We start from the raw sequence: 23,987 nt of genomic DNA, 5'->3' as shown, positions 1-23,987 counted from the left end.
CAGGACTGTGTAGAACACCAACAAGCAAGCAATCATGTATCCTGGTTTTATTTTCTTCTGAGGTGGGTGAGGGGTTAGCACCCCCCCCCCCCCCCCCCCAAAAAAAAAAAAAGAAACAGAATACCCAGAATATCTCTTCATAGAGATCTGTCCATTTTATTCCTCCATCCTGTTCACTTTTCTCATCTGAGGGGTCAGTCATGAGTTTGTTTTTTCAGAGTCTCAAGTGACTCTAACAACCCTCATGCTCTGGTCGGATCTTTTTGATAACTTCCTTAACTAAGTTTATAGTTTATGCAGTTCACATATGCTCCCAAAGCAAACCTAACAAACTCACCGCCCAGCCCCGAGATCTTGCTTCTTCAGTGAAGACCTAGAGCTTGGTCTGCGGTTGTTTCCTAAAGCTCTGTCGGTAGATCCAAACTCTGTGGATCCCTGACTATTTCACTGAAGAGACCACAAACAATCTCCAGCACTGTGATTAGAAGAGCTTCGCGTGGAAGCTGATCTTCAGTCACGGGAAACATCAGATGCGTTGTGTTAGATCAGGTCAGTTTGATCATTGCTGCCTTCTGCTCACAGAAACCTAACTGTTCGCAGCCATCTCGCCCTGTCCTTAGACACAGCGATATTACAGATGCATTCATCAGCTTTCTGTGGCCTTGCAATTAAAACGTGTGAGCAGAGGTGGAAGAGACATTGCAGGAAAACCCAGGACATAGCCCGTTCCCAGTATTTGACTGTTTTAATTGCTAGCAAGTGTTTATTTTCTGGAGCCAGTGTTTTCACCACGGTAGGCCGCTGTTTGTTAGACTTGACCCTATCTGCTCTGAGCAATGCTGGCTGACACTTCTATAAATACACGGTAATCTCATTGTTGAAGTTCTCCAGGTTTCCTTAAGAACTTTCCTTAACATCATCAGTGGAGGAGGAGGATTCTTAAAGTCACAATAACACTTTTCTTTCCCACTAGGATTTATAGCTGAAATGCTGGACAGTCTTTTGCGTTGCTTTCTGTTCTTCCCTCTTGAACCCACTGACAGACTGTGGAGGAAAATGGTACAAGAGAACTCCCCTGCTGTCAAGGAAGGAAAGCTTCCGTTTTCTGGGTTCCCTAAAAGCTGCATCATGAGCCATGCCTGAAGAATTTGTTGGTTTTATTATAGGAGAGAATACAGGGAAACAACATTTTACTGTGCTCTAAATTATAGACTGTGCACTACTGCGAAGTGGCCAAACGTAACGTGTGCCCAAGCAGTTCATTACAATGCATTACAGATTTGTTGAGGTCCTATGTAGTTGTCTAGTCTGATACATATGTCTGTATCAGATCAACAGAGCTCTTTCTTCTCTTCTTAAATAAATGGAGGAAGGTGGAATTGGGTTTTTAATGCAAGCAAATCATAAAAAAAAAAAAACAAAAAAAAACAGTGTTACTGCCTTAATATTTCTGGGTACATTGGAAAGTGCTAAGAAACTAGAGGTAGTGATAATCATATAGCAAAATATTCTTATACAACGTTTCTGTACATGCATGGTATAAAGTCAGGGAATAGCTTAGGGAAGGGAAAGTGCTGAAAGATTCTGTCTTTTCTGATAGGAATCTTGGAAAAGAAGAGAACAAACAGCTGATACCTAGAGTTCTTTCTTTCCAAACAGAAAGGTCACTAATGAAGTAGGATATGCAGCTTTTGGAAGCAGGAGTCTGAATGGAAAAAGAGATGAGAGATGTAAATAGAGCTAAAATAAGTCAAATGCAGAAGGCAGGGAAAAGAGACCTTTTTCATGGAGAATGTGAGAACAAGGGGAAGGAAGACAATACAAATATTACCACTGAAGTTAATAAGAGTGAGGGAGACTTAAAAGCTCGGAAAAGCGATGGGGGAACTGAGTTGCTGTGATGCGACGGAGCTCGGAGTTCAGGCAGTGTGTAAGCGTGGGCTGCAGTGAAGGAACATGTAAATATGGGCTATTCTGGAAACCTTGCCTCTAGGAGGTACGGCAGGGTGGTGACCTAATGGAGGCAGACTGAATTCAGAGGGAAACTTGTCGTGGTCAGGAACCAAAGAAACAGGAGTGGGGATGACCTAGAGAAAGAAGTGAGAGGAAAAGGCAGGTTGTGGTGGGATGCTGACAAAGAGCGAGGAGGGAGCTCCTTTTGTTTAAAGAGCTACAATAAAAAGCATTGTCTCTTCGCCACAAAATTGGGTGAGCTTTCCTGGAATGTCTCTGCAGGCAGGGTGGTTTCAGGCTTCAGCCTTGTTTACTGAGTGCAGGTATAACAACCACCAGTGCAACCCGGAGGTCACCAAAGGCAGGGAGATGAGACCCACAAGAGGGAAGCACTGCGGCAAAGCAAGCAGAGGCAGGTGGGACCAGCTGTGCACTCACTTTGGTCAAAAATACAGGAAAACCAACTCAGGCAAGAGCTGAGTGCTTGACATGAGCTTTTATAAAACCAGATTGCAGGGTGGTCATCTGTGGGGAAAAGGTTGTTTTGTAAATGTTAAAAAGCAGACAGTTCCCCTGCCTGGTGGGCTGCGAAGGGTGACCTTGTGAGGGTCACTGCTGTCATGCTGTGATTGTGTTGGTGCCCTTTCAGTCCATAGGAATGGCTGCAGGGTTGGTTTGCACATCCCTTATTTCTGTTCCCATATGTTTTGTAGGCAAGACTGCAGGGGGGAAGGTGCATTCACACATTGCTTTTTTTCATCCTGAAAGCATTTGGAATCTGATGCATCGACCAGCACTGAAATGTGTTGAATCTGAGAGGGAGGCAGCAGCCTCGTGGCACACAACACTCAGTGCAACACACTGGGAATGAAGATGGTTCTCCCCCATTTCTCCTCCATCAAGGATCCTGTAACAAGGATCCCTTAACTTGTAATGGAAAAGCCTCTGAGCACTAAGGCTCCTGCAAAGCTCACTTCTTACCTGAGGCTGTCAGGTCCCTTCTGGGACCAGACATAATGCTCCAAAGAATAAAGTGGGGCAGCATATAGAAGACATTCCTTGATTTGTTGCTGGGTTTTAGAACTGTGCAAACAGAAACACGTTTAAATAATGTTAAAATGTGCTGACTTACCTCTGAAGTGAATAACATAGCTGGAAATCAGCTGCTGAACATGGTCCTAATGTAAGAGCAGCTGTTTGCAAAGAGGTGATGCTCCACTTCTAAAAGCAAAAGCAGCGATGCTTCCTTGAAGGAACTTTAACCCATCAAACACAGTGGGCAGTACTGGATTTCTTGTTCTCTAATGTGCTGAGAGAATTAAAAGGGTCACAGTGTGGTTGGTTTGTTTGTTTGTTTGTTTTTCCCACCCCTCTCCCTCTGAGGCTGCAGCCCTGGCAGGGCTGTGTGGGCAGGGGGCTGCGGTGGTCGCCCAGCTTTTGTCGGGTGCCGGCAGCTCAGTGGCGGTGGCAGCGGTGCAATTGCAGCACGCTGCTGCACCCCGCCTCAGCACGCTGCGGATGGCAGCTGTTTGCATCCCACCTTTTTATGTTCAGTGAAGTTGATTTTCATATTGACAGCTTCCTCTTTTTCAAATAATTGAGAATTGAGTATTTTTACAAACGGGAGCTGTGCATATCATTCGTATCCATTTGAAACAATAAAAAAAAAATCCAGAGAAGAGGAATTGTGGTGGAAATCCAGTTGGTGTGCTTTGCACGTATTCAAGGAGACATCTGCTCGTGATTCCTCTATTGTTGTTGTGCACTGATATATTCAGAGGAAAGATGTTAACAACAGCTTTTCTCTGGCAGTAATGGCTGCTGCCTAGAGACTTGGTGTCCAAAAATGAATTGATGCTGAAATCGGGGAGTTGGAAGTCACCCTCTGAACACTATATTTTCAGATTCCAGGTTTTAAAGAAACATTAACATAGACTCTTGTTCTTCTAACACTATAAAACTCTGTAGATAAGCTTTTTACAGTTTCACTTAGCAGTTAAGATTCCAGGGTAGTCTATTGTTTGGGAATTAACCTGGTAGCAGGCTTGCTGGGGGATCTTTTCATTGTTCTGTTTTAATTAAATTGCTACGTGCCCATCAGTGCTGCAGGAATAGCAGGCTGAGCCCTGCTCGTTAGCTGTGGCTGCTCCTGACCTTCCTTATGCCCTGGGCTTCTGACCAGAATCAGCAATGGAGGGAGAAAGTCTCTTGTACACAGCTGTAATCTTTTAACAGATCTGAAATCAATATGCACAATTGCAGGAGTAGCTGGAAACGCTCCAATCAGTGGAACAATGGCTTGAAGTTGCTTTACAAACCGTTAATTAAAGAGGTTGGTTCTTTTTTTTTTCCATGCGAGTGAAAACTTCCGCTGGGGTTTGGTGGTGGTGTGATTTCAGGATGCAGAACTAGGGAGATGGCTTTGTTTCGCCTGTACTTGGCACTGCCTCTGTTACTGTAGGTGGCCCTTGGCAATGTTTCTAAGCAAGGCTTGTTTGGGTCAGATTGGCTCTTTTTGAAAATAGGAAAGAGCGTTTATTACACTGAGCCTCAAAGCAGTACTGTAGTATGTATGCTTGGGGGGAAAAAAAATCCTTGGTTTCATCTAGGAGTTTTGCAGCTGATAGACTGACTCAGGGCTGTATCCTGAGATTTATTTTCAAGTCACATACGGTTGGTTGTAAGAACATCACTCGTGACAAAACATTCAGGCAGAAGCACAAAGAGCCAACCAGGGGCTGTGTCTACAGTACTAGAAATAACACTGCTGTGATGCTGCCGCTCCAGAAACTGTATCAAATCCTGTTCGTTTTTTTTTTTCCCTATGTTTTGGTTTCCAACATTAGTTTTGATGTACTTAATTTCTTGATACTCCTCTTTCACCTTTTTAGGTGAAATAAGTTTGGGGTGGTAATATCGCACCTGTCTCCCAAGCTGAAATGGGTGTGTGGAGGAGCAGATTTTTAAGTGACATTGACTAGTATTCTCTCCCTCTGTTTCATTAATGAGTGTAGCTAACTCATTAACCCCTACTACTTTTTGATTGCCAACTGGGAGGTGTCTTCTGCTGTTTTTAAAGGCTGCGAATGAGAGAAGTCTGGGGACAGGGGACGTGAGCATTGCCCTGAGACAAAGCTACCTGCCCTGTGTGTGTCAGACCAGCATTGCTCTGAGCTGTTTCTGGGGCAGCCGGGGCTGAAGGGGAAATACTGAACAGAGGAACCAAGTGTGGGGTAGTCTCATGCAATGAAATCCAAGCTGCTTCTGTGTGGGGTAGGTAGCTCAGGTCTGGAAGCAGGACATGTATCCTTGGTTTTCCATATCTGGGTTATCCCAGCCCTCCTTTGCTGCAGAAATTGAAAAGATGGCTGATTTCAACCTGATAAATAAGTTCTTTGGATCTGGTTTTTGAGAATAGCTCAGGAAGATCATGGCGTTACAGTTGTGTGGCCATTGTGAAGCAGCAGCTCCAGGAGCAGCATTTGCTAAGACAACTTACGGGTTACTAGCAATGCAATTGGCAGTCAGCACAGGCACAGACAACTGCTTCTGAGAATGGGGTGCCACCACGTGTGCTGTCACAGTATTTGGATTTAAAATAGACGTTCCAGTAAGGCAGAATGTAGGTGTTGCTCTTTTTGTGTCTTAAAGTGTGTTCTGGTGGTTATTCTCACAGAGATGTTTGATCTTTACAGTGTCACACCCATTTGAGTTCCTCTGCTGCTCGGACAAAAGCTCTTGTGGGAGGAAAAGCTAGCGTGAGGTCAACGAACATAGCTTTGTTCGTGGCTAAGAGGCTCTTCTCATTTGCTGCCACCAGTTTTGTCTACATGTAGACTTTTATGCAGTGTAATCTTACTGTGATTTATCAAAACAGTTCTTAGGAAAATAATCCTTTTTATAGAAAGGGCAGTATATTGCTCCCACGTGGCCATTGATTTTTTCCTTCCTTTAGGAAAATATAGGTCATTGACCATACAACAAGCACAGAGCATACGATTTGAGTGCAGGTTGGTTATCAGCAAAACAGTATCTTGCTAATTATGGGGGATAAAATTTCAGCATACTGTGTTGTGCTGGTCCATCCAAAGCATGACCTGAAAGGCTTCAATACATTCAGAATAACTGCCCCAGTGGTGTTTTGAGCTTTTTGAAGCCGCTTGTTAGCCGTAAGGTAACAGTTGAGAGGGATGAAGGAAATCTCTGGAAAGAGCGTTTAGTCATTGTTTGATGAAGGTCCAATTGCTGCGTCCCCACATCTGTTTATTTCTCTAAAATATAAGCTAGCTGTGACATGCTGTTTGAAGTTCAACTGGGAACAGGGAAGGAGACTTCATAATTTAGTCATGTGAAGTAATTGTATTAAGTCATCAGAATGTTATTAAAGTCTGCCCTGCTAAGTGGTAAACAAGACTGCTGAAAGAAAATCTGAGCTGCTTGTCCACAGTTTGTCACTTGGAAATTAAAAATGCAGGCTGTGATGCGGCAGCAGTGAAGGTTATGCTCAATGTTGTCCTTGTGTTTCACCTGCTTTCATTTAATCCTTCCTTTTCGCCAGAGGTTCTGTCTTTGGTTTAATGCAAGTAATACACAGCAAGTTCATATTAAAAAAAAAAAAAAAAAGCACTAGACACGTTCGTGCATTCTCTGCAACTCAGTGTGTTGCATGTGGAGTTTTATTGGCAAATGTTGGTGGTATATCTAAAACCAAACGAAATACACAAAACCCAATAATGAAGCCCCAATACTTTGGACTGGAAATGCTGAGTGATCCCAGTTCAGCAACATTAACCACGCTGGAGCCTGACCAAGCTTTGACCACCACAGCAAGGGTTAGGAACTCTTCCTGCAGCCAGATAAAGACCGTGCCTGAAGCCTGGTAGGACTTGGCCATTAGCACATTCTGCTCAGGAAAAAGAAGGTCTAAGAAAACTTTTTTTTTAACCAGAATCAGCTTACTGTATCCATCAGTGGCATAGTTCCCTAAAACTGCTGAGTACTTGAGTATTTCTGACTGCCCTGGAGAGCAGAGGGAAGGCTTCTGCTTCTGAGGCATGGGGTGTAGCCTCCATATTTCACCCAGCATCCTTAAGGCCTCCATAGGTATTGTGTGGTATTACTGCATCGTCCTTTATTTCATGGTATTTTCTATAGAGAAGTATCACTTCCATAATCCACATGAGCAAAATCATATTACCTCTGCTGCTTATAAGGTGGTATGGTTAGTTTAGATAAATAACTCCTTTGGAGTTTACTTAATTAAAGTTGTTTGGAGTAGTGACGGAGCTCTAAGCTAGTGGTTTTGAGGTGATAGTATCTCAGTAGGATTATCTAATGTAAAGTAAGCACTTTCCACATGTAGGAGCTGTGGCACCTTGTGAAAATAGGTCACTAATACAGGGAGTATAAATTTAGCCCAAGCTTTTATCTCATGCTTTACGTATAAATTAGCTATGACCAAATTAAGACAATAGGAGACCTCTAGTCTTTTTGATATCTGTATTAACTTCAACATTTTGTCAATATTCTTTTAATTGTGAATTGTTTTAAGTCTGACAGATCTGTGGTATATAGTGCTGAAGTCCCATAAAGTTGTTTCTGGTGTGGTGCTGCAGCATGTTGTTGTTACTCTGCCTGATAGTGTCACTGTTGGAAACAGTTAATGAAACTGTAAAATAGGGCTTTCTTACTAGAGTAAGAATTATGAGTAAGAAAATAAATGAGCTTCCAACAGAGCTTGTAACAGAGGAGGGCAGGCTTAATTAACAGGAGAAACTTGTACTTCAGATTATTGAAAATAAGTGGTCTGTGGACATTTCTGGTGAAACAAGCTTAATGGGGTTGCAGGACACGGCGGCAGAGTTGTGCAGCTCTGAACTGCGGGCATGAAGCACGGTATGGAGCAGGCCTCGGTATTGCTGAAATACGAGTGTTTTGGTCAGTGATTATCACTGATTAACAGAGGATGATAAAATCAAAAAGCAGAAACAACAACAAGACCTTGATCAGGCAGTGCAGGTGGAGCACACTTGCCTGCTTCCTGGGGGCCCTTCTGGCACCCGTTTAGGGCCAGGGCTGGGTGGGTTTGCTGGGGGAACTGCCACAGTAGGCTCAGGAGGCAGGCTGTGTCTGCACCTACCCAAAGTCTCTGTTCTCATCTGGCTGTTGGAAATATTCCAACAGCATAGTTGCTTTGGAGAAGAGTCATCTCTTACTGAAACTAGAGCTGAAGGCCAATTTCTAGGTAGGGAAACTTGTCTGTTTTGAGTTTGAGGAATTACTGCATTGGCTTACTTGTGCATGACTGGTAAGAGAGTTGCTTAACCAGGTTGGTTTATTGACTCTCTTAACCTGGTGTGTTAGAGGAGTACAGATTTTATGCCTTAGATGGGAAATGAAACCCCGAGAGCTTTTGGTGGTCTGAAACCAGTTTCAGCAGGTTAGTGTTTCAAAGTTTGTTTTGTGGTCTCCTGTACTGTTAGGCCTTAGAGTCAACAGGGCCTTTCCACACAGAACAGTATCTTGCTCTTGGGTTTTATTCTGTTTTCTGTTAAGGAGTGCTGATATAGTGGTTTATTGTGCTTATTAGCTTTCAATAATTAGTTTCAATTAGAAATACAAAAGCAGTACGTGCAATATCACAATATATGTTTTTTTTAAAAATGAAATGATTTAGAGCTACTATGTAGGATGCAACTTTAGTACTATGTTATTCCCCTGAATGTGGGCTGTTAGACAAAAAAAGCAGAAGATGCAGAGTAGTTTTTTCTGTGTTCCTTATGTAAGCCCGGCTGGCTTGTTCATTTTTGTTTTCCTGGAAGTGTTCATCATCTTTCCCATCCCTTGCTAGCTTGCATCCCCAGGGAGACTGCTGCAGTGCTGCCCCAGAGCTGTGCCAGAGCTTGAGCTCAGACATGACCGAGCTGTGTCTGTGTTCAGCTGTCCCTGTGCCCTCCCAGACCTTGGGGAATGATGGACAAGCCACTGAACACAGCGGGCAGTTGTCTCAGTTACCGGGCTCCTTTCTTCCTTCCCCTTTCAGCGTGAGGAAGGCTAGCTGAAGCTGCCTCAAGCTTGTGTGTGAGCATCTGAAAATACAAGCCCAAGCATGCAGAAAAACCCTTCCAAGCCTGTTAGCCACAAGCAGGCCGCAGGCCGATGAGCGCGGCTGCCACTCGGCCTTGCCCGCTCTGGGGGCTGCTGGCAGTGGGGCTGCTGCCCCGGCGGTGCCAGGCTGTGCCTCTGCACACTCTGTCGGTTCCCCTGTCCCTCAGCTTTCCTTTAGGAGCTCTGTACCGTGTGGGGGAGAGTCACAGTCCCAGCTGATGATTAAAGGCCAAGGCTTCTGGTTATGTCAACAAACTGAAGTGACAGACTGCACCGTGACTGTGAGGGTTACCTGGACTCATGTCCCTAGGCCTGCTCCTGTAGGAAATCCTAGCCTTTTGGGTGGTTTGGTTGTCAGGGGTTTGCTAATACTCACATAAGATGGCAGCCTGGCCCCAGCTGCAGTGAGTAATGTTTCCCTTGACTTGAATGCTGGCAGTGACCAGTAGACAGCTGTGGGCCCTGCTCTGAATATTTGCACTTTCCAGCTCTCCCAAGCTGCGTTTTGAAGTAACAGGGGTTATGCTAGTTAAGGCTGCTCTGATTCAGCTTAAATACAGTAATTGTACGGAGGCTAAAGCGCTCTTTCTCTGTGGACCCTGAAAACACCCCCTCGTCACAGGAAGAAGGGAAGGTGACAACCGCTGGTGACTGAAGAAATTGCGACACTAATTGCTTGGCGCTGCCTTGGTCAGCAGTGACGCTTCTTAGAGCTGGGCTCGGCTCCACTAGCCCTTCTGGAGGGAAAAGGCAGCTACCTAAAGTTTACTGGCAGGCTTTGGAAGGGTTAAACGTGTTCTTTGTGGCAGCGAAGGATATGGAAAGCTGCCAAGCATTTAGATTTGAGATTGGAAAAGCAGCTGGAGTTTAACTGCTCTTAGCAAGCAATTCAGAGCAGGAAGGGGGAGACTGTAATAACAACGTTACCCAGGGCCACTCGTAACACTGTCATTAAGTTTGGGTCAGCCTTTCTGTCCTGGCCCCCAGGCCGGGCTGGGGCCCACCCACTGCAGATGTTGATGCTCCCCGCTACCCTGACAGGGGCAGGGCTCCGGGCTGGATCAAGTGCTGGAACGGGTCGGGAGCAAACACCACGTTAAGCAAATAAACTTGTGCATTGTAGCAAGGCCTGATGTCTAAGTAGTTATGAGGGATTCATATGGCTCCTGGAGACGCTGCGGTAACCGAGTCTCAGCTCAGGTCTCTCTAATATTGCACGGAAAAGAAATCCATGGCAGTGCATTTCTTGGTGTTGCAGTAAACCCATCCCTAATGTCACAGCTTCACAAAGCTTTTTGTTCAGTGGTTTGCAACAAAATAAATCTTGAGCTGTGTGTGTTAATGCTGGGCACCACCCTACTAATCACAGCTAAAGAAAGTCTGAGACATCTATACACAGTGAAATGATTCATCATGGGGTAGGTGGTTGGTTATGAGAGGACAAGTTTTAGAAAATAGAAAAAATGAATAAAAAAAAAACTCATCACCACAGGTGTTTGTACACATCTGCTACTGAAGTTTCAGCGTAGCTGTGTGTCTTCTGTTAATGCTTCAGAGCTATTGAAAGCATTATGAACAAGGTATGACAAACGGATAGTATGTTATTTTCTCCTCTTCCTATGGAAGGATAAATGTGTTGTGAGTTAGTTCCCTGCCATCCCTGATTTTTGTTCACTACAGGATATTTGTCACAGAGTTCAGCCTGACTGTGCTTGGGAAGACTGTGCATGTCTTGTGTGATTTAGAGCTCTTCAGAGCTTGTCTCCTAGTCCAATAAAATAAAACAGCAAAATCTACTGGGAAGGAGAAATCAGATTCACTCACCAAAGTGGCTCCCAACGCATAAAATATAAAATAGACACCTGGCCCAAGTGTAGTAAAACCTCAAAAGAGGTGAGGTTTTGTTGTGGTTTTTTTTTGGTAAGCTCTCTTAGTGTTAGTTGCAGAACGACCCAAAAAAGCAACACAGGTGTTCCCAGCACTGTGTTTGGGAGGCTCATGTCATGCCACTGAGCTGTGTGGCTGGCAGAGCTGCCTCAGTGGCATCTGATTGCGGTTCACATTCCTGCAAGACCACTGCTGACTTAGAGTTTCTCGGGTACTTTTGACTGCAGATACCACTGCATATTATTTTTCACTGTTCACAGAGTAAAATAATATTTCAGAGAGGCACCTGGGAAATGAGCCTTTGAGTGGGATATGGGTCATCTCTCTTGTTTTTTTTTTCTCAGTAATTTTTTTGTTATGAAATGGGATTAAAGCTTGACTTAACTTCTGAAAACACACAAAATGCTATTTGTTCTGCTTCTGAGTGACTACAACGTTCCACCTTCCTCTTTCCTCCCCTATTTGTATCAACCTCTGTCTGCAGCCACACCAAAGCTTAGGAAGTCCAGCAGCTTTTCAGCAGATAGATGGTGTCATGGCATGACTTGGAATAAAAGAGTGGAGAAGTCTAAACTACAAGTTTAACGTAATATCTGTTTTTCTCCAGTGGGCTTGTGAGAACAAGTCACCAAAACCATTTTCTATAAATTCTTGAAAACAGTGACTTTCTCTACTGGCTGTGGTCTGTCTTTTTGCAATATTTCTTTTGAACATGTCTGTGTCATAAAACACTTTTGAGAGCATCTTAATTTTTTCTGGCAGTGTTTGGAGAAGAGGACAAGGGTTCTGGATACAATTACAAAAAAAGGAGCATTTGTATCCAGACGATTGTCTATTTCTCTTTCTCTTGTGTAGTGCCCAGGAGGGATGTCTGTGGCTTATAAATTGAATAAAAGTATAACTGCTATCATAAGTATGTACCAGTAAGTGGATGACTATAGCACGTCAGTGAGAATAGTCTGAATGGTTGAACAAATGTCCTGAGGAACAAAAGTTTGGGGCTGTAGTTATGTTTTGTGTGTATGTTTTATGAAATATATTTTCCTGCATGTAGAACAAGAACATGAAAAATGAGCAAGGAAATAATGATAAAGCTCTGAAGGAAAGTACTTAAACTTATCTTTGTCTTCTGTCAAAAGGCTTTAAAAAAATGGGGTTATAAATATAAATATATATATAAAATGGGCACATAGAATGTGAAGAAACCATATATGCTGCCCTTATGCGCATATACGCATAGAAGTGGCATGTACACTAACCTGCATGGCTACATGTGGTTAGCAGTGGGCCTGTGAATCAGTGAGGAATGCCTGCAGCACCTCATGTTGCCGTCCTCCAGAGCTCCAGGTAGCTGAGCGCTGGGCCCATAGGCGAGAGGCAGCGTGAGGGGGTCATGCCCACAACCATCTCCCATCTCCAGGCTTTTGCTGCACGTGAGATGCTGCTGTGGGCTGCGTCTGCTTCTCAGGATCTTCCATTTCCCTGCTTTCAATGTGTGGGGAGAGTGTGTATTTTATGATATAGTCCAAATTTTGAACAGGGATTGTGTGGGAAATACACATGCTTCTCTTCCCAGCTTGCAGTCGCCCCAGCCATGGTGCCTTCACACTGTTGGCATGTTCTCTTCACACCAGGGCTTACATACTGAAAAGCTGCTTCTCCCAGCCTCTGGTCACACTGTGGTTCAGATCTTGAGTTCTTAATTTCACCATTGGTACTTGAGGTGTATTGAGGTTGGCTCTTCTGGGATGACAGCTGTGAGTATGAAAGCGATGTTCAGAAGGGCACTTATTGAAATGCCTCCTTCAAAAAGCTGCCGACAAAGAAGGCGCTGAGTTACATAAATGTCCGGGATTATTATTCCCAATTTTCATGATGATATTTAATAAAATCGCTAAGAGATTGTTTTATTTTCTTCTTCCACTAACGACAGAATATATGCTAGTTGCTATCCATTCTGACTACACTGCATTTCTTCCAGAGGGGTTGCATCCTTTTTTGTGAACCCTTTCCACGAAGAACTCAAGGGAATGATCATATCTAGAAATATTTATTGCACAAAGCCTTGAATCTAATCCTAGAACTAGTAATAAGTTTGGGCAAACTAAGCTTTGACTCTTGATAATAATGACAGGTAAATTTAGGTGTGAGCATGTTTATTACAGCAAGGAACTTGAGCTCATCCACAGCCTCAGGAGCTTGTGGAGTTAAGTGCAACCCAGTATCGGGCTAGTGATGGTAGAGCATCGCCTGCAAGACCAGCCTCTGGCTGCTGCTGGAGGCTGAATGATGCCAGAGCTGGGCAATAACCATAACACAGGGGGAATCAGCTACCTCAGATTTTTTTGCAATAAATTTACTTCTCATGCTTAGATTATACATGTTGTTATATCGTAGAGTGCGCTAGAAAACCAGGTGCTACGGAGCAGGCTTTGGGCAGTGTGAAGGGAAGTAGTTAGGTTTCGATACGCAGACAAAGCCGATTCAAACCAATCCTTTGTTTGTGGCTGAGGAAATCCCTGTATTTCTAGCACCTGTGCTGCTAAAAGGCGCCCCTTTCAGGACTCTTCTGAGGCAAAGCTCAGAGGAAAAAAGTGCTTCAGACAAACTTTCTAGCAGCAGGGTCACAGTGGCCTGTGGCCTTAGGTGAAATCACTCCAGAATGTCGTTTTCGTGATCTGTACTTTCCTGGACAGGATGGATTCTGTGTAGGGTGAATATTCTCTGGGTGAAGGACTTGAGGGGCTTTGTCAGGTAGGCAAATGCTCAACAGGGTGTTGTGGCCATTGATCCTCCCCATAGTGGTAAGGATGCTTTGTAAATGCCCTGTGATTTCCTTAGGGTGGAGATGCGACTTTCCATATAGCTGAGAGCCCAGCCAAGCACATCCGTGTCTTCCAGCGCCCTCTTCTCTCCTAACCTTGGTGTTATTTGGGGCAGAGGAGGAAGGAAGAAACCTCTAAGGTGCTGAAGCATCAAGAAATACTAAAATCACAGAAAGGTTCTGGTTTGAACTCATCTGTGGGTCAGCTCACCATTTTGTGCGCTTTAGCCACGTAAAACAACTCATGAGAACATCTGAAATGTACATGTGTCTGTCTTTAAATACATGAATACTATTTTGGGTGGGGATAATACAAAAATCTGTTTGAGAAAGGAGGCAGTGGCTTTTCTTTTCCACAAAAAAAAAACATGACATCTGGTCATTTGTATGAAATAGCATGGTGCCCATTTAGCCTTGCAGCTTGCAAGCACACACGTCTATCTGACAGGAAAATGTTAAGAGCTAGCTGAAGGTACTGTTTGCTATCCAGCCAATAAATCTAGGTTATATCTTCCTTCTCCGGCCAGGAAACAAAGGAGCTATTTTTAAATCTGCCCTTCCTGTGCACATTGAAATAGTGATTTTTTTTTAATGCGCTAGACAGAGCATGACAATACTTTCACATTAAATAATGAGCTCTTAGTGTTACTCTGAATTAAATAGACAGGATTGGACAGAAACCCTTCTTTCTCCAAAAAAGAATGGCTTCAATGATTTTTCCAGGCGCCGACCTCTGCAAAGATTAGGTCATCCGTGGACAAACAGCAGCAAAGCAACCTGAATGGTGTTTGGGGGCAGAAGGGGAGAGAAGCACCCCCGCAGCTTGGTGGGAGGTCTCCTCTTGTGTTTCTGACTCGGAAATGGGGAGAATTGCAGGGAAGAGCTCCTAATTTCTGTGGAGCTTGGACTGATGCAAGAGCCTTTTATGGTCTTAGCTGTTAAACAGGTGGGATTATCTGGCTGGAGGCTCTCTCTGCTGAAGGTGAGAGGTCTCGGTGCAGTCCTTACGAAGAGGAAGTTAGGACCTGATTTCGTGTCAGCCTGCAGCCTTCAGCTACCGCCGCGTGTCGTTCCCGTAGCTCTGAGTTTGTGCAAAGACGGAGCCAGTACTTGACTGGGGAAATGTGTTTTGAAGCTTCAGGAGAGTTTAGATATTCTTTAGTTTCTTGGACGAAAGTGCTATTGAAACAGCATTAACTGGATAAACAGTTACAGAGCTTCAGTTCTAAAACTGGGGTATATGTTAAAGGTTTTATTAGACTGCAGCTTTTTACTTTGGCTAGTAGCTGAATGAATCTGCCAGGTAGCTTCCAAGTGGAGTCACAAGATGCATCTTAGCCTAGGCTTGGCTTTGCAGTAACTTGCTCTAACCTCAAAGCCAAAACCATCTATACAGAAGGCAGGGAGAATCCCGCAAGCTCTGACACTGGGCTCGGCGTTGCTGTAGTTAAGAACCAGCAGAGAAGAGTGGTGCTCGCTTGGCTCATGGGGTGTAGCAACTTTTCATCTGTGTTACTGTACCACAGCGTCTCGTTTCAGTGATGAATGTTTGGTTTTGCTTCTCAGTGCACTGGGAAGCAGTGCTTTCTTCTTCACAGCTAGAAATAACAGACAAGTTTACATAGCCTAATGTCTGTCAGGGGAGGCAGCTATCTTTTACATTGTTCTTACAGTTGCAGGTGTTTCTGAGTTGGTGTTCAGAACGTGCCAGGTGCAAGTCCTGGCATATGCTCCCTCCAAAACCACATCCTTTATCTCTCAGCTCTCCGTACGTGCCTGTTGATACCTGTGGTGTATTATTTCTCTGTACTCCTGCTGTACACTCACGAGACGACTCAGACCTTACTTTACTCAATTCGAGGTAGTGCTGCTGACGTTTTTGTTTCTAACAATACAGAGAAAAACTCAAATTCCCTTAGTAATGTACCTGAGGATGAAGCCTTTTTGTCTATGCTGCTTCGTAGATGAAAACAGAAATAAGATCGTGTCACCTGAATAGCTGAGTAGATAGGCTGCCTCTTTCACGGGCGTGTGTTTTGAGTGGAAACTGACTGGAAAACCGTTCTGTCACTTGACAGATAGGATTGCTAACATATTTGGATACTATTTTATGGGCAGCTGTTGCCTCTTTTTCCTCTGAAGATATTTTTGCTAATGTTTTGAAACATTTTTCACTTTAATTAAATATTTAAAGATGTGACTCGAACGGATGGTTGAAAAAAAAAAAAACACACATAGGTAGGTACAGCGAGCCATTCACATAGCTTCGTACGTCCCAGCTCAGTGTGTTGAAGCATCCATGTGTATTCATGAATAGTCTGAAGATCACCCTATGCCATCTACTGATCTTTCCTTCTCCTGTATCCCAAAACAACGATTTAAATTTTTTTTTGAGGTATTGTGTGAGTCTTGGGGCTGAGGAGAGGCAACACTTGGTAATTCACCACAGTTGTTCTTTCTTTCTGCCTGGAATCTTGGACTTCATTTCAGCTTTAGCTCAATGTCTCTCTCCAAAAGGATTCATTAGAACATATTTCCAAACAGTTGCACTAGGCATAAGGAAAAGGTCTGATGAAAAGCAGGAGCAAATACAAGTCCAAATAAGAGTGTCTGGAGTCGTCTGAATCTTTTTCTTTTTCCCATGAAAAGCCCCATCTCATTTAAGTGTTAGTGGAGGCAGGTATTGACTTCCAATCTGGTAAACTTTCATCTGTTGCTTATGGTCGGTGAGATAACATGTATGAATGTTGATTTGCCTGCCTGCTCATTAACTGTCAAAAGTGGAGAAAGAGTTTGTAAGAGAAGCAAGAAAACAAAATCTAGTTATTGTGTAAGACTTCATTTTCTGTAATTTAATTTGGGGGAGGTTCTGTTTGAATAGAATCTAATTGATTAGTGCACAAAAGGAAAGATGAATTTTCAAAATGTAATTGTAGCTGACCAAATTGCCCTTACTTTGGGCTTTGTTTGTTTTTTCCAGGTCAATCAGAATGTGGAGATGCAAAGGGCCCGTCTGCGAGATGATATTAAGGAATATAAATTCCGAGAAGCCCGTTTGCTGCAAGACTACACAGAGCTGGAAGAAGAAAACATCTGTCTCCAGAAACAAGTGTCTGTCCTGAAGCAAAACCAGGCAAGTGTTTCAAAATAGTGAGCATTGCTTTCATAGCACTAGTTAATTCCTGTGTTACAGCATGGTCCTGTCTCATTCTTTGAACATCCAACCACTACTTTTGCAAATGTATACTACTATTGAGACTACAAACTCCAAAATTTTGGTACCGACAGTTGTCCCAAAAATGTTTAAGTCCTTTCTGACTGCTCCTACACAGTCATGAGGCTGTATTGCTTCTACTTTGACCTCTAAGTTCTTCCATTGCCTTCTTTGTCTTTGTTGGAAGTTAATTAATACTTTGCCGCTCTGCTTTGTTGCTTGGTTCAATCTGTGCAATATTCACTACCAATCCATCCTCTTTTACCATGTCTGTAACTGGGTATATTTCTGAACATATATTTATATTGCTACTTAGTGCTTGCATTACCCCTCCAGTCCTGGTCTCCATCCTCTCTTCTAGCTACTTTCATGAACTGTATCAGTAGTCAATAACTACTTTGTACTGTCAGACCTCATCTCACAAAGTCACGTTTCAGTGCACAGTTCCAGCTATGTTCATAATCTTAGAAAATAAAACTGCATTTTTGGAACAACTCAAGAATTCCCCTCAGTTAGTATTTGTGGAGGTAATTAGATTAGACGTCGTCTTTGTACTTCATGTGTTTCCAGGTGAAACTCTTCGCCAATGTTTATCACTTTGGCCTCACTGTGTCCAAAAGAGGGTTCTAGGTTGAACCTGTTCTCACCTGCCTATGCCTGGTCTAATTACGCTGCTTGGGGACTTTGACGTTATGTGATAGGGGAACAGGGGCTATTAAGCTCTACATATGCAGACTGGAAGAGGTAGTGGTCTGGTGAATTTCAGGCTATGTCGTTGGTTACTTTTGATTTTTACCATTTTTGTCTCATTTATACTTTTAGAAGAAGCAAGTAAAAGTTCCTGTCTCTGCATTCACATTCTAAAATAACAATATTCAAGAATGCTGTCATTCTGGGTTGAGCCAAATTTAACTGCAGATGCTATCTTGTCAGTTGCTAGTAATTATTGACTACTGGTATTGTATCCTGGGACCTTTGAAAAAATGCTGCAATCTTAAATATTTGAGCTCAGTGGGCGTATTTAGAACCAAGAGCTAATTCAGTGGCAATGGATTATTTCATTTTCTACCCTGTCATAATCCTACTTGATGAATTTCATTAAGCTTTAATTATCCCACTGACATAACTAGAAGATTCCATCAAGTTTTCCCAGGCTTAAGTTGCCAAACAGAATTACCATGGTTGGATCCTCTTTTTCTCAGTTAGATGTGGGTCAGCACTATTGCGCGTATTGGCACCTAAAATCCCTTTAATAGCTAGTGAAAAGTAGGAATATGTAATTTATCGTGTTTTCTTTCTTCAAGATAAGGAAGGGTATTCTATAAGCTTTTTTTCAATAGATTCAAAATCTTATGTTCATGTTGGTGTTCATAATTTCAGTGCAAGAGAGGTTAAAAAAATAAAATGCAGTTTTAGAGGTATAAACTTAAAGCACGCCATAAAATTTTGTTTAGCTGCCTGAGTTGTAGCCCTCTCAAGATGTGCTGGAATTATGATGACAGAAATAATAGAACATCTTATTTTGAATGTATAAAAGCAGAGTTCGATTGCTAGGTGTGCCTCAACAGTTTTAAGCCCAGTTGCACATTGTAACTGCAGTGCAGCAGAGAATCGGAAGCGTTAGCTTTGAGATGCTGGGTTTGAGAAATGTTGAGACTGAAATTTGTGGGAGGGTTGGTCAGGGAATTTGTTAATCAAACATGAGAAGAGCTTGCATAATGTGCTACGAAAGCCTGTTTTGTGATGCCTCTATCACACGTTGCATCTGCCTGCTATCTTGATTAAGCTGGAGTAGGTCAGCTCATTCCACGCTTTGCTTAGAAATTTTATTGTATGGTCTCAGTGAAGGTAAGCAGGCAGTGGTTACGGTTAAAATGCAAAAAACTAGACTTCAGAACTGAAAAAAATATTTCCTTCTCACCATATTCAAAGAAGTCATTCAGAAGTAAAACTACTTGGTGCCTTGCAGGCAGACATTTTCATTAGTACTTTCTTCCCCTATTTGTGTATTTTCAGGTGGAATTTGAAGGTCTGAAACACGAAATCAAAAGGCTTGAAGAAGAAACAGAATTTCTCAACAGCCAGCTGGAAGATGCCATTCGGCTGAAGGAGATCTCTGAACGTCAGCTTGAGGAGGCCTTAGAGACGCTGAAGACAGAGAGGGAGCAGAAGAACAATCTTCGTAAGGAGCTGTCTCACTACATGAACATCAACGACTCCATGTACAACAGTCACCTGAACATCTCATTGGATGGGCTGAAGTTCAGCGATGAAGCCACAGAGCCCAATAACGATGAAATCATGAATGGATTTGAACAAAATTGCCTCAGCAAACTCAGCAATGGCAAGAATAATACATCAACACCCAAGAAAAATGAAGGCTTCCCTCCAGCACCAAGTCTGGTTTCAGATCTTCTGAGTGAATTAAACATTTCTGAAATCCAGAAGCTGAAACAGCAGCTTGTACAGGTAAATGTGTTTTCCAAATAACTGTAATTCTAAATAGCTGCTAGAGTTTTTTCAGATGGGAATTTGTCTTTTCAGCATCTCAGGTGAATACCATATAGTATGATCTAAACTTGTAAAATCTCTAATTGCTTTAGAATTAGAGGCTGTTATAAATGTCTGGCAGTGTAGAATCTATTCTTTATTTTTATTTTTTATTCAAAGAAGGTCAAGTCGATCGTGTTCTGTTCGAAGCAGTATAGGCTGTGTCCCCTTCATTGTGTCACCCATAGCAAGAAACTTAATCAACGGATTAAGTATTTTGTTCAAAAATGGATAGTTATTCCAGTCACCTTCATCAGAAGGAGTTTTGTACACCCATAGCTGTTCTTTTATATTTAGTTCTAAAATTAGAAAATTTTAATTGGTGTCAAGCATTTTTGTTCTATATATGCGCTTTTGGGAGATTGCAAAACTTGAAACAAAGTACATATTTACGTTGCCTAGGAATATTTTAGGGTTATTTTGTCAATTTTTGATTTTTCTTTAGAGAGCTCTAATAAAAAAAATCTTTGTGGAAAAAATGGGTTTTTTTCAAAATGAGAACTTTCAGAGGAGAAACTTGAAAATTTTCATTATGTCCAAGGTCTTCCGTGTCCATGTGATAATTTTCACTTAATCCAATTTAGAAAATATTTTAATGAAGCTCCAAGTTTCTACCATAGACTGTCTTCTTATATTTACTTGACAATTTGCAAGTTAACAGTCAATTTTAGCTTATCTTCAGCTGAATGTTTTTGTTTTTTACAAGGAGACCATGAGCTATGGAAGAAAAGCCCGAAAATGCACATTTTAGAGTGGAAATTAGAAAGATTTGGGGAGGAACACTGCTTGCAACAGTTGTTTTTGTTTTATTTTTGTGTTTAGAATATGTACATTACTGAAAAGGCTATTTCACAAGTGATCAGGTTTATGTAACCACATGCACCTTGGCTAAGCTTCTGTCTCTTACAGTAAAACCACTTAGTAGAACAGTTTCCTTCATATAGATGTCTGTGTTCATGCCTTTCAGATGGAAAGAGAAAAGGTGAATTTGTTGACGACACTACAGGAGTCTCAGAAACAGCTGGAAAACACACGAGGGGCTCTCTCAGAGCAGCATGAGAAAGTTGGTAGGCTTACTGAAAACCTGAATGCAATGAAGAAGCTCCAGGTCAGCAAGGAACGTCAGTCTGCCCTCGACAACGAGAAGGACCGGGACAGCCATGAAGATGGAGATTATTATGAAGTTGACATCAATGGGCCAGAGATTCTGGAGTGCAAATACAAAGTGGCTGTGGCAGAGATTACTGACCTAAAAGAAGAACTTAAAAATCTTAAGACGAAATACAAAGAATGTGAGTCTAAGTATGAGGAAGACAAGAGCAGATATGAAACTGAGAGCCAAGCTTTCACTGAAAAGATCGCCTCATTAGAGAAATCCAGCAGGCATGATAGAGAACAAGTGGCCAGACTGGAGAAGGAGCTGAAGAAAGTCAGTGATGTTGCTGGAGAAACACAGGGCAGCCTTAGTGTGGCACAAGATGAGCTGGTCACCTTCAGTGAGGAACTGGCCAACTTATACCACCATGTCTGCATGTGCAACAACGAAACTCCAAACAGAGTGATGCTGGATTACTACAAGGAAGGTAAAGGAGGACGCAGTAGTCCAGAGACCAAGGGAAGGAGGTCTCCTATTCTTCTTTCTAAGGGGCTGTTAACTATCGAGCTTGGAAAGGCAGAGAACGGAAGCGGTGACAGCAGCCCATCTCCAGTGTCATCTCTGCCATCTCCTGTGTCAGATCCTCGGAAGGAACCAATGAACATTTACAACTTGATCGCAATAATCCGGGATCAGATCAAACACCTGCAAGCTGCTGTGGACAGAACAACTGAGTTGTCCAGGCAGCGAGTTGCCACTCAAGAACTTGGGCCAGTGGTGGACAAAGACAAGGAAGCTCTCATGGAAGAAATCCTGAAGCTGAAGTCCCTGCTGAGCACCAAGAGAGAACAGATAGCAACTCTGAGAACTGTGCTGAAGGCCAACAAACAGGTGAGCAGGTCTTACAGATGTGATAGCTGTAGTCTCAGGGTCTTAATTAGGTTATTAAGCACAGAGGAACAGTATGTCTTTGGGGACATACTGCCATTTCTTAAACTCAGTGGAGCTCTTCTTCCTGGTACCTGTAAGGTACAAGGCTGAGTAGAGGCAGGCTGTGTCATCACAGGCACGAAGTTGTGCTCCTGTGAAGCTGCGTGTTGGGGCTTTAACTGGCTTTTGGTTGTCACATATGCATGAAAGTTTTTATTTGAGATAAATTCAATCTATCTGAATTATATCAGATTATGTTTAATGTAAGAAACCTAAAGCAAAGAGGTAAAGCTTATTTTCTACTTGAATGAATTCTTAAGTTCATATCCTCTTCTCTCTGAAACTGCTAATAAAGTAAAGTTTTCCAAGGTGAGGATGTGATATAAGAGCATGGACAAAATAAGAGGGTTGAAAGGTAAAATTAGTCTTTGGGGATTGGACCATGCCATTTGATACACATTAGCAGTACAGCAGGTGAAAGTAACTGACATTAAGACAACCTGACATGCTTCATTGTCTCCTCTAAAGTAATATAAGTTGTTTTTTTTAAAGTATTGTATTTAAGAAATATATACCCACTTTCAGTTTTCTTTTTGCACTTGTATTTTAGCATAATGATGTACCATAATGTAAGATAGGCAAAATACAAGTTAAGGGTTAATGTGTGTAAATAGAGAGATAGTAAATACACTTATTTTTGTGAAGTATGTAATGTCTGATTTTTATTAGCAGTTGGAGATAAGTGTCACTACATGTATATTCTGTAACTTCCCAGATGCTGCTTCATGGTTAATGGTAGTAGGAGCCCCAAATGTCCCATCTATTTCCAGTGCTCGAAGATGAAATTTTATTTAACCTCTACTAGAGAAGTTGAACAGAAGTTTAACATTCCAGTACTAAGTAAACATTTCATTATGTGAATGGCCATTTGAAATCTCCTAGATAACAACTTTGTCAAATATTTCATTAACCACTACATTTCTGTTCTTCTTGGTAAACAATAGACTGCAGAGGTGGCCCTTGCCAACTTAAAAAGCAAGTATGAAAACGAGAAAGCGATGGTTACGGAGACAATGATGAAGCTGCGAAATGAGCTGAAGGCTTTGAAAGAAGATGCTGCTACCTTTTCTTCCCTGAGGGCAATGTTTGCTACAAGGTAAAGAAAATATGAACTCTGGAAGATATGTCATTCCTTGCTTGTGGGGGGAGCAGCTGAACATCCTGCCTGCAAGCAGCAAGGCTGCCCTGCCCATGCAGTAAGGGGCAGGGTGGGATGCCTCTTTCCGTGTTCATTGCTTACAGTGTTTGTCTGCAATGTGTTCTTATTGATTGATGAGGGAGGAAAATGGTAGGGCTATAGTATATTGCTACAAAACAGGAATTTAGTGTGGGGTTATTTATTTTATTTAATTTTATTAAAGAACAATTAGCATTTCTGAACTTATGTTCTACATAGTAACTATAGTGGGAAAAAATAAGGGGCCAGGAGCAAAGGAGCTGAGACGGAATGAGTGGAGACTTGGTCCACTGAGCCTTTCATCTTGTGAGCACTTGTATTCCTGATCACTGTATGGCAGGTATGCAGCTGGATCTTGGATTTGCATCTAGCCTGAGACAGCAGCTGTTGCAGGGAGCACGAAGAATTGCTTCTTGCTGTGTGCCACGTGTTTCAGAAGCCGCAACAGCTCTCAAGACCACTGCTGCAGCTAGGGCACTGTCACCCCTTTCCTCCTTGATCTCTGGTCAGAGATGGTTAGTAGCCTGAATGTTGGCTGTGTGCATTTCTCTGGAGTGGCTGTTTCATATAAGTCCCCATTTCAGGTAAGGTTTGGAAGGAGTGTTCCTATGTGCTTGGGTGAAGAGAACATCAAAAACTGTTTTGGAGACAGGTTTTAGGTGTGCTTCAAATATCAGAAGTATTAACAGCCCAGTTTATTTCTTTGCCATCACAAACAACCTGCTAAAGGAGCACCTCTGAACAGTCTGCCCCAGGTCTCATTCCTGCTCTGACCAAGAGGTTTGTATCGGCAGAGACTAGTACCAAGTGATGGGGCTTTAGCCTACCGTGCTTGTTTCAGTATTATGTTCCAGTGTGGGATGAAGCAGACAGCTGCACACACCTGTCTTTTCCACAGGAAACTGACCATTTTGTAGGATGCAAGAGTTGTAGCAATACATGGGAGTTGAAGGCTGGGTGGGAGTAAAATAACTGACCTAATTTCCTTTTTAAACCAGGATAATCCTACTAATTCGACAATACTGCCAGCTATTTTTCATAAGTAATAAAAATACAGTAAGACCAGGGGCTGGAGACAAAGGAAGACTTGCAAAATACAGATTAATAGTTTCCAGTGTTAAGGTGCTATTGAGAGACTGTTGCAGCATTCTAGACAACACTGGAAGCCTAAAATTAAGCTGTCACACAA

The 23,987-nt window shown here is 42.6% G+C and overlaps 1 protein-coding gene across 5 annotated transcripts in view; it reads left to right on the top strand.

Moving 5' to 3' along the window:
• The window catches only part of BICD2 (BICD cargo adaptor 2), an 89,195-nt gene that overhangs the window by 51,405 nt on the left and 13,803 nt on the right, over positions 1-23,987 (top strand). For all 5 annotated transcript variants that reach the window (XM_035558465.2, XM_035558463.2, XM_035558466.2 and 2 more), the window contains exons 3-6: positions 16,752-16,904; positions 19,002-19,454; positions 20,503-21,522; positions 22,566-22,717. In XM_035558465.2, the coding sequence (XP_035414358.2) occupies positions 16,752-16,904; positions 19,002-19,454; positions 20,503-21,522; positions 22,566-22,717 (1,778 nt within the window). The remainder of the gene's footprint in view (positions 1-16,751; positions 16,905-19,001; positions 19,455-20,502; positions 21,523-22,565; positions 22,718-23,987) is intronic.

This window comes from Cygnus atratus, chromosome 10 (assembly GCF_013377495.2).
Source record: "Cygnus atratus isolate AKBS03 ecotype Queensland, Australia chromosome 10, CAtr_DNAZoo_HiC_assembly, whole genome shotgun sequence".
In the NCBI taxonomy this organism is placed as follows: Eukaryota; Metazoa; Chordata; class Aves; order Anseriformes; family Anatidae; genus Cygnus; species Cygnus atratus.
The sequence above is the reverse complement of the archived record's forward strand: the minus strand, read 5'-3'. Positions and strand labels throughout refer to the sequence as shown.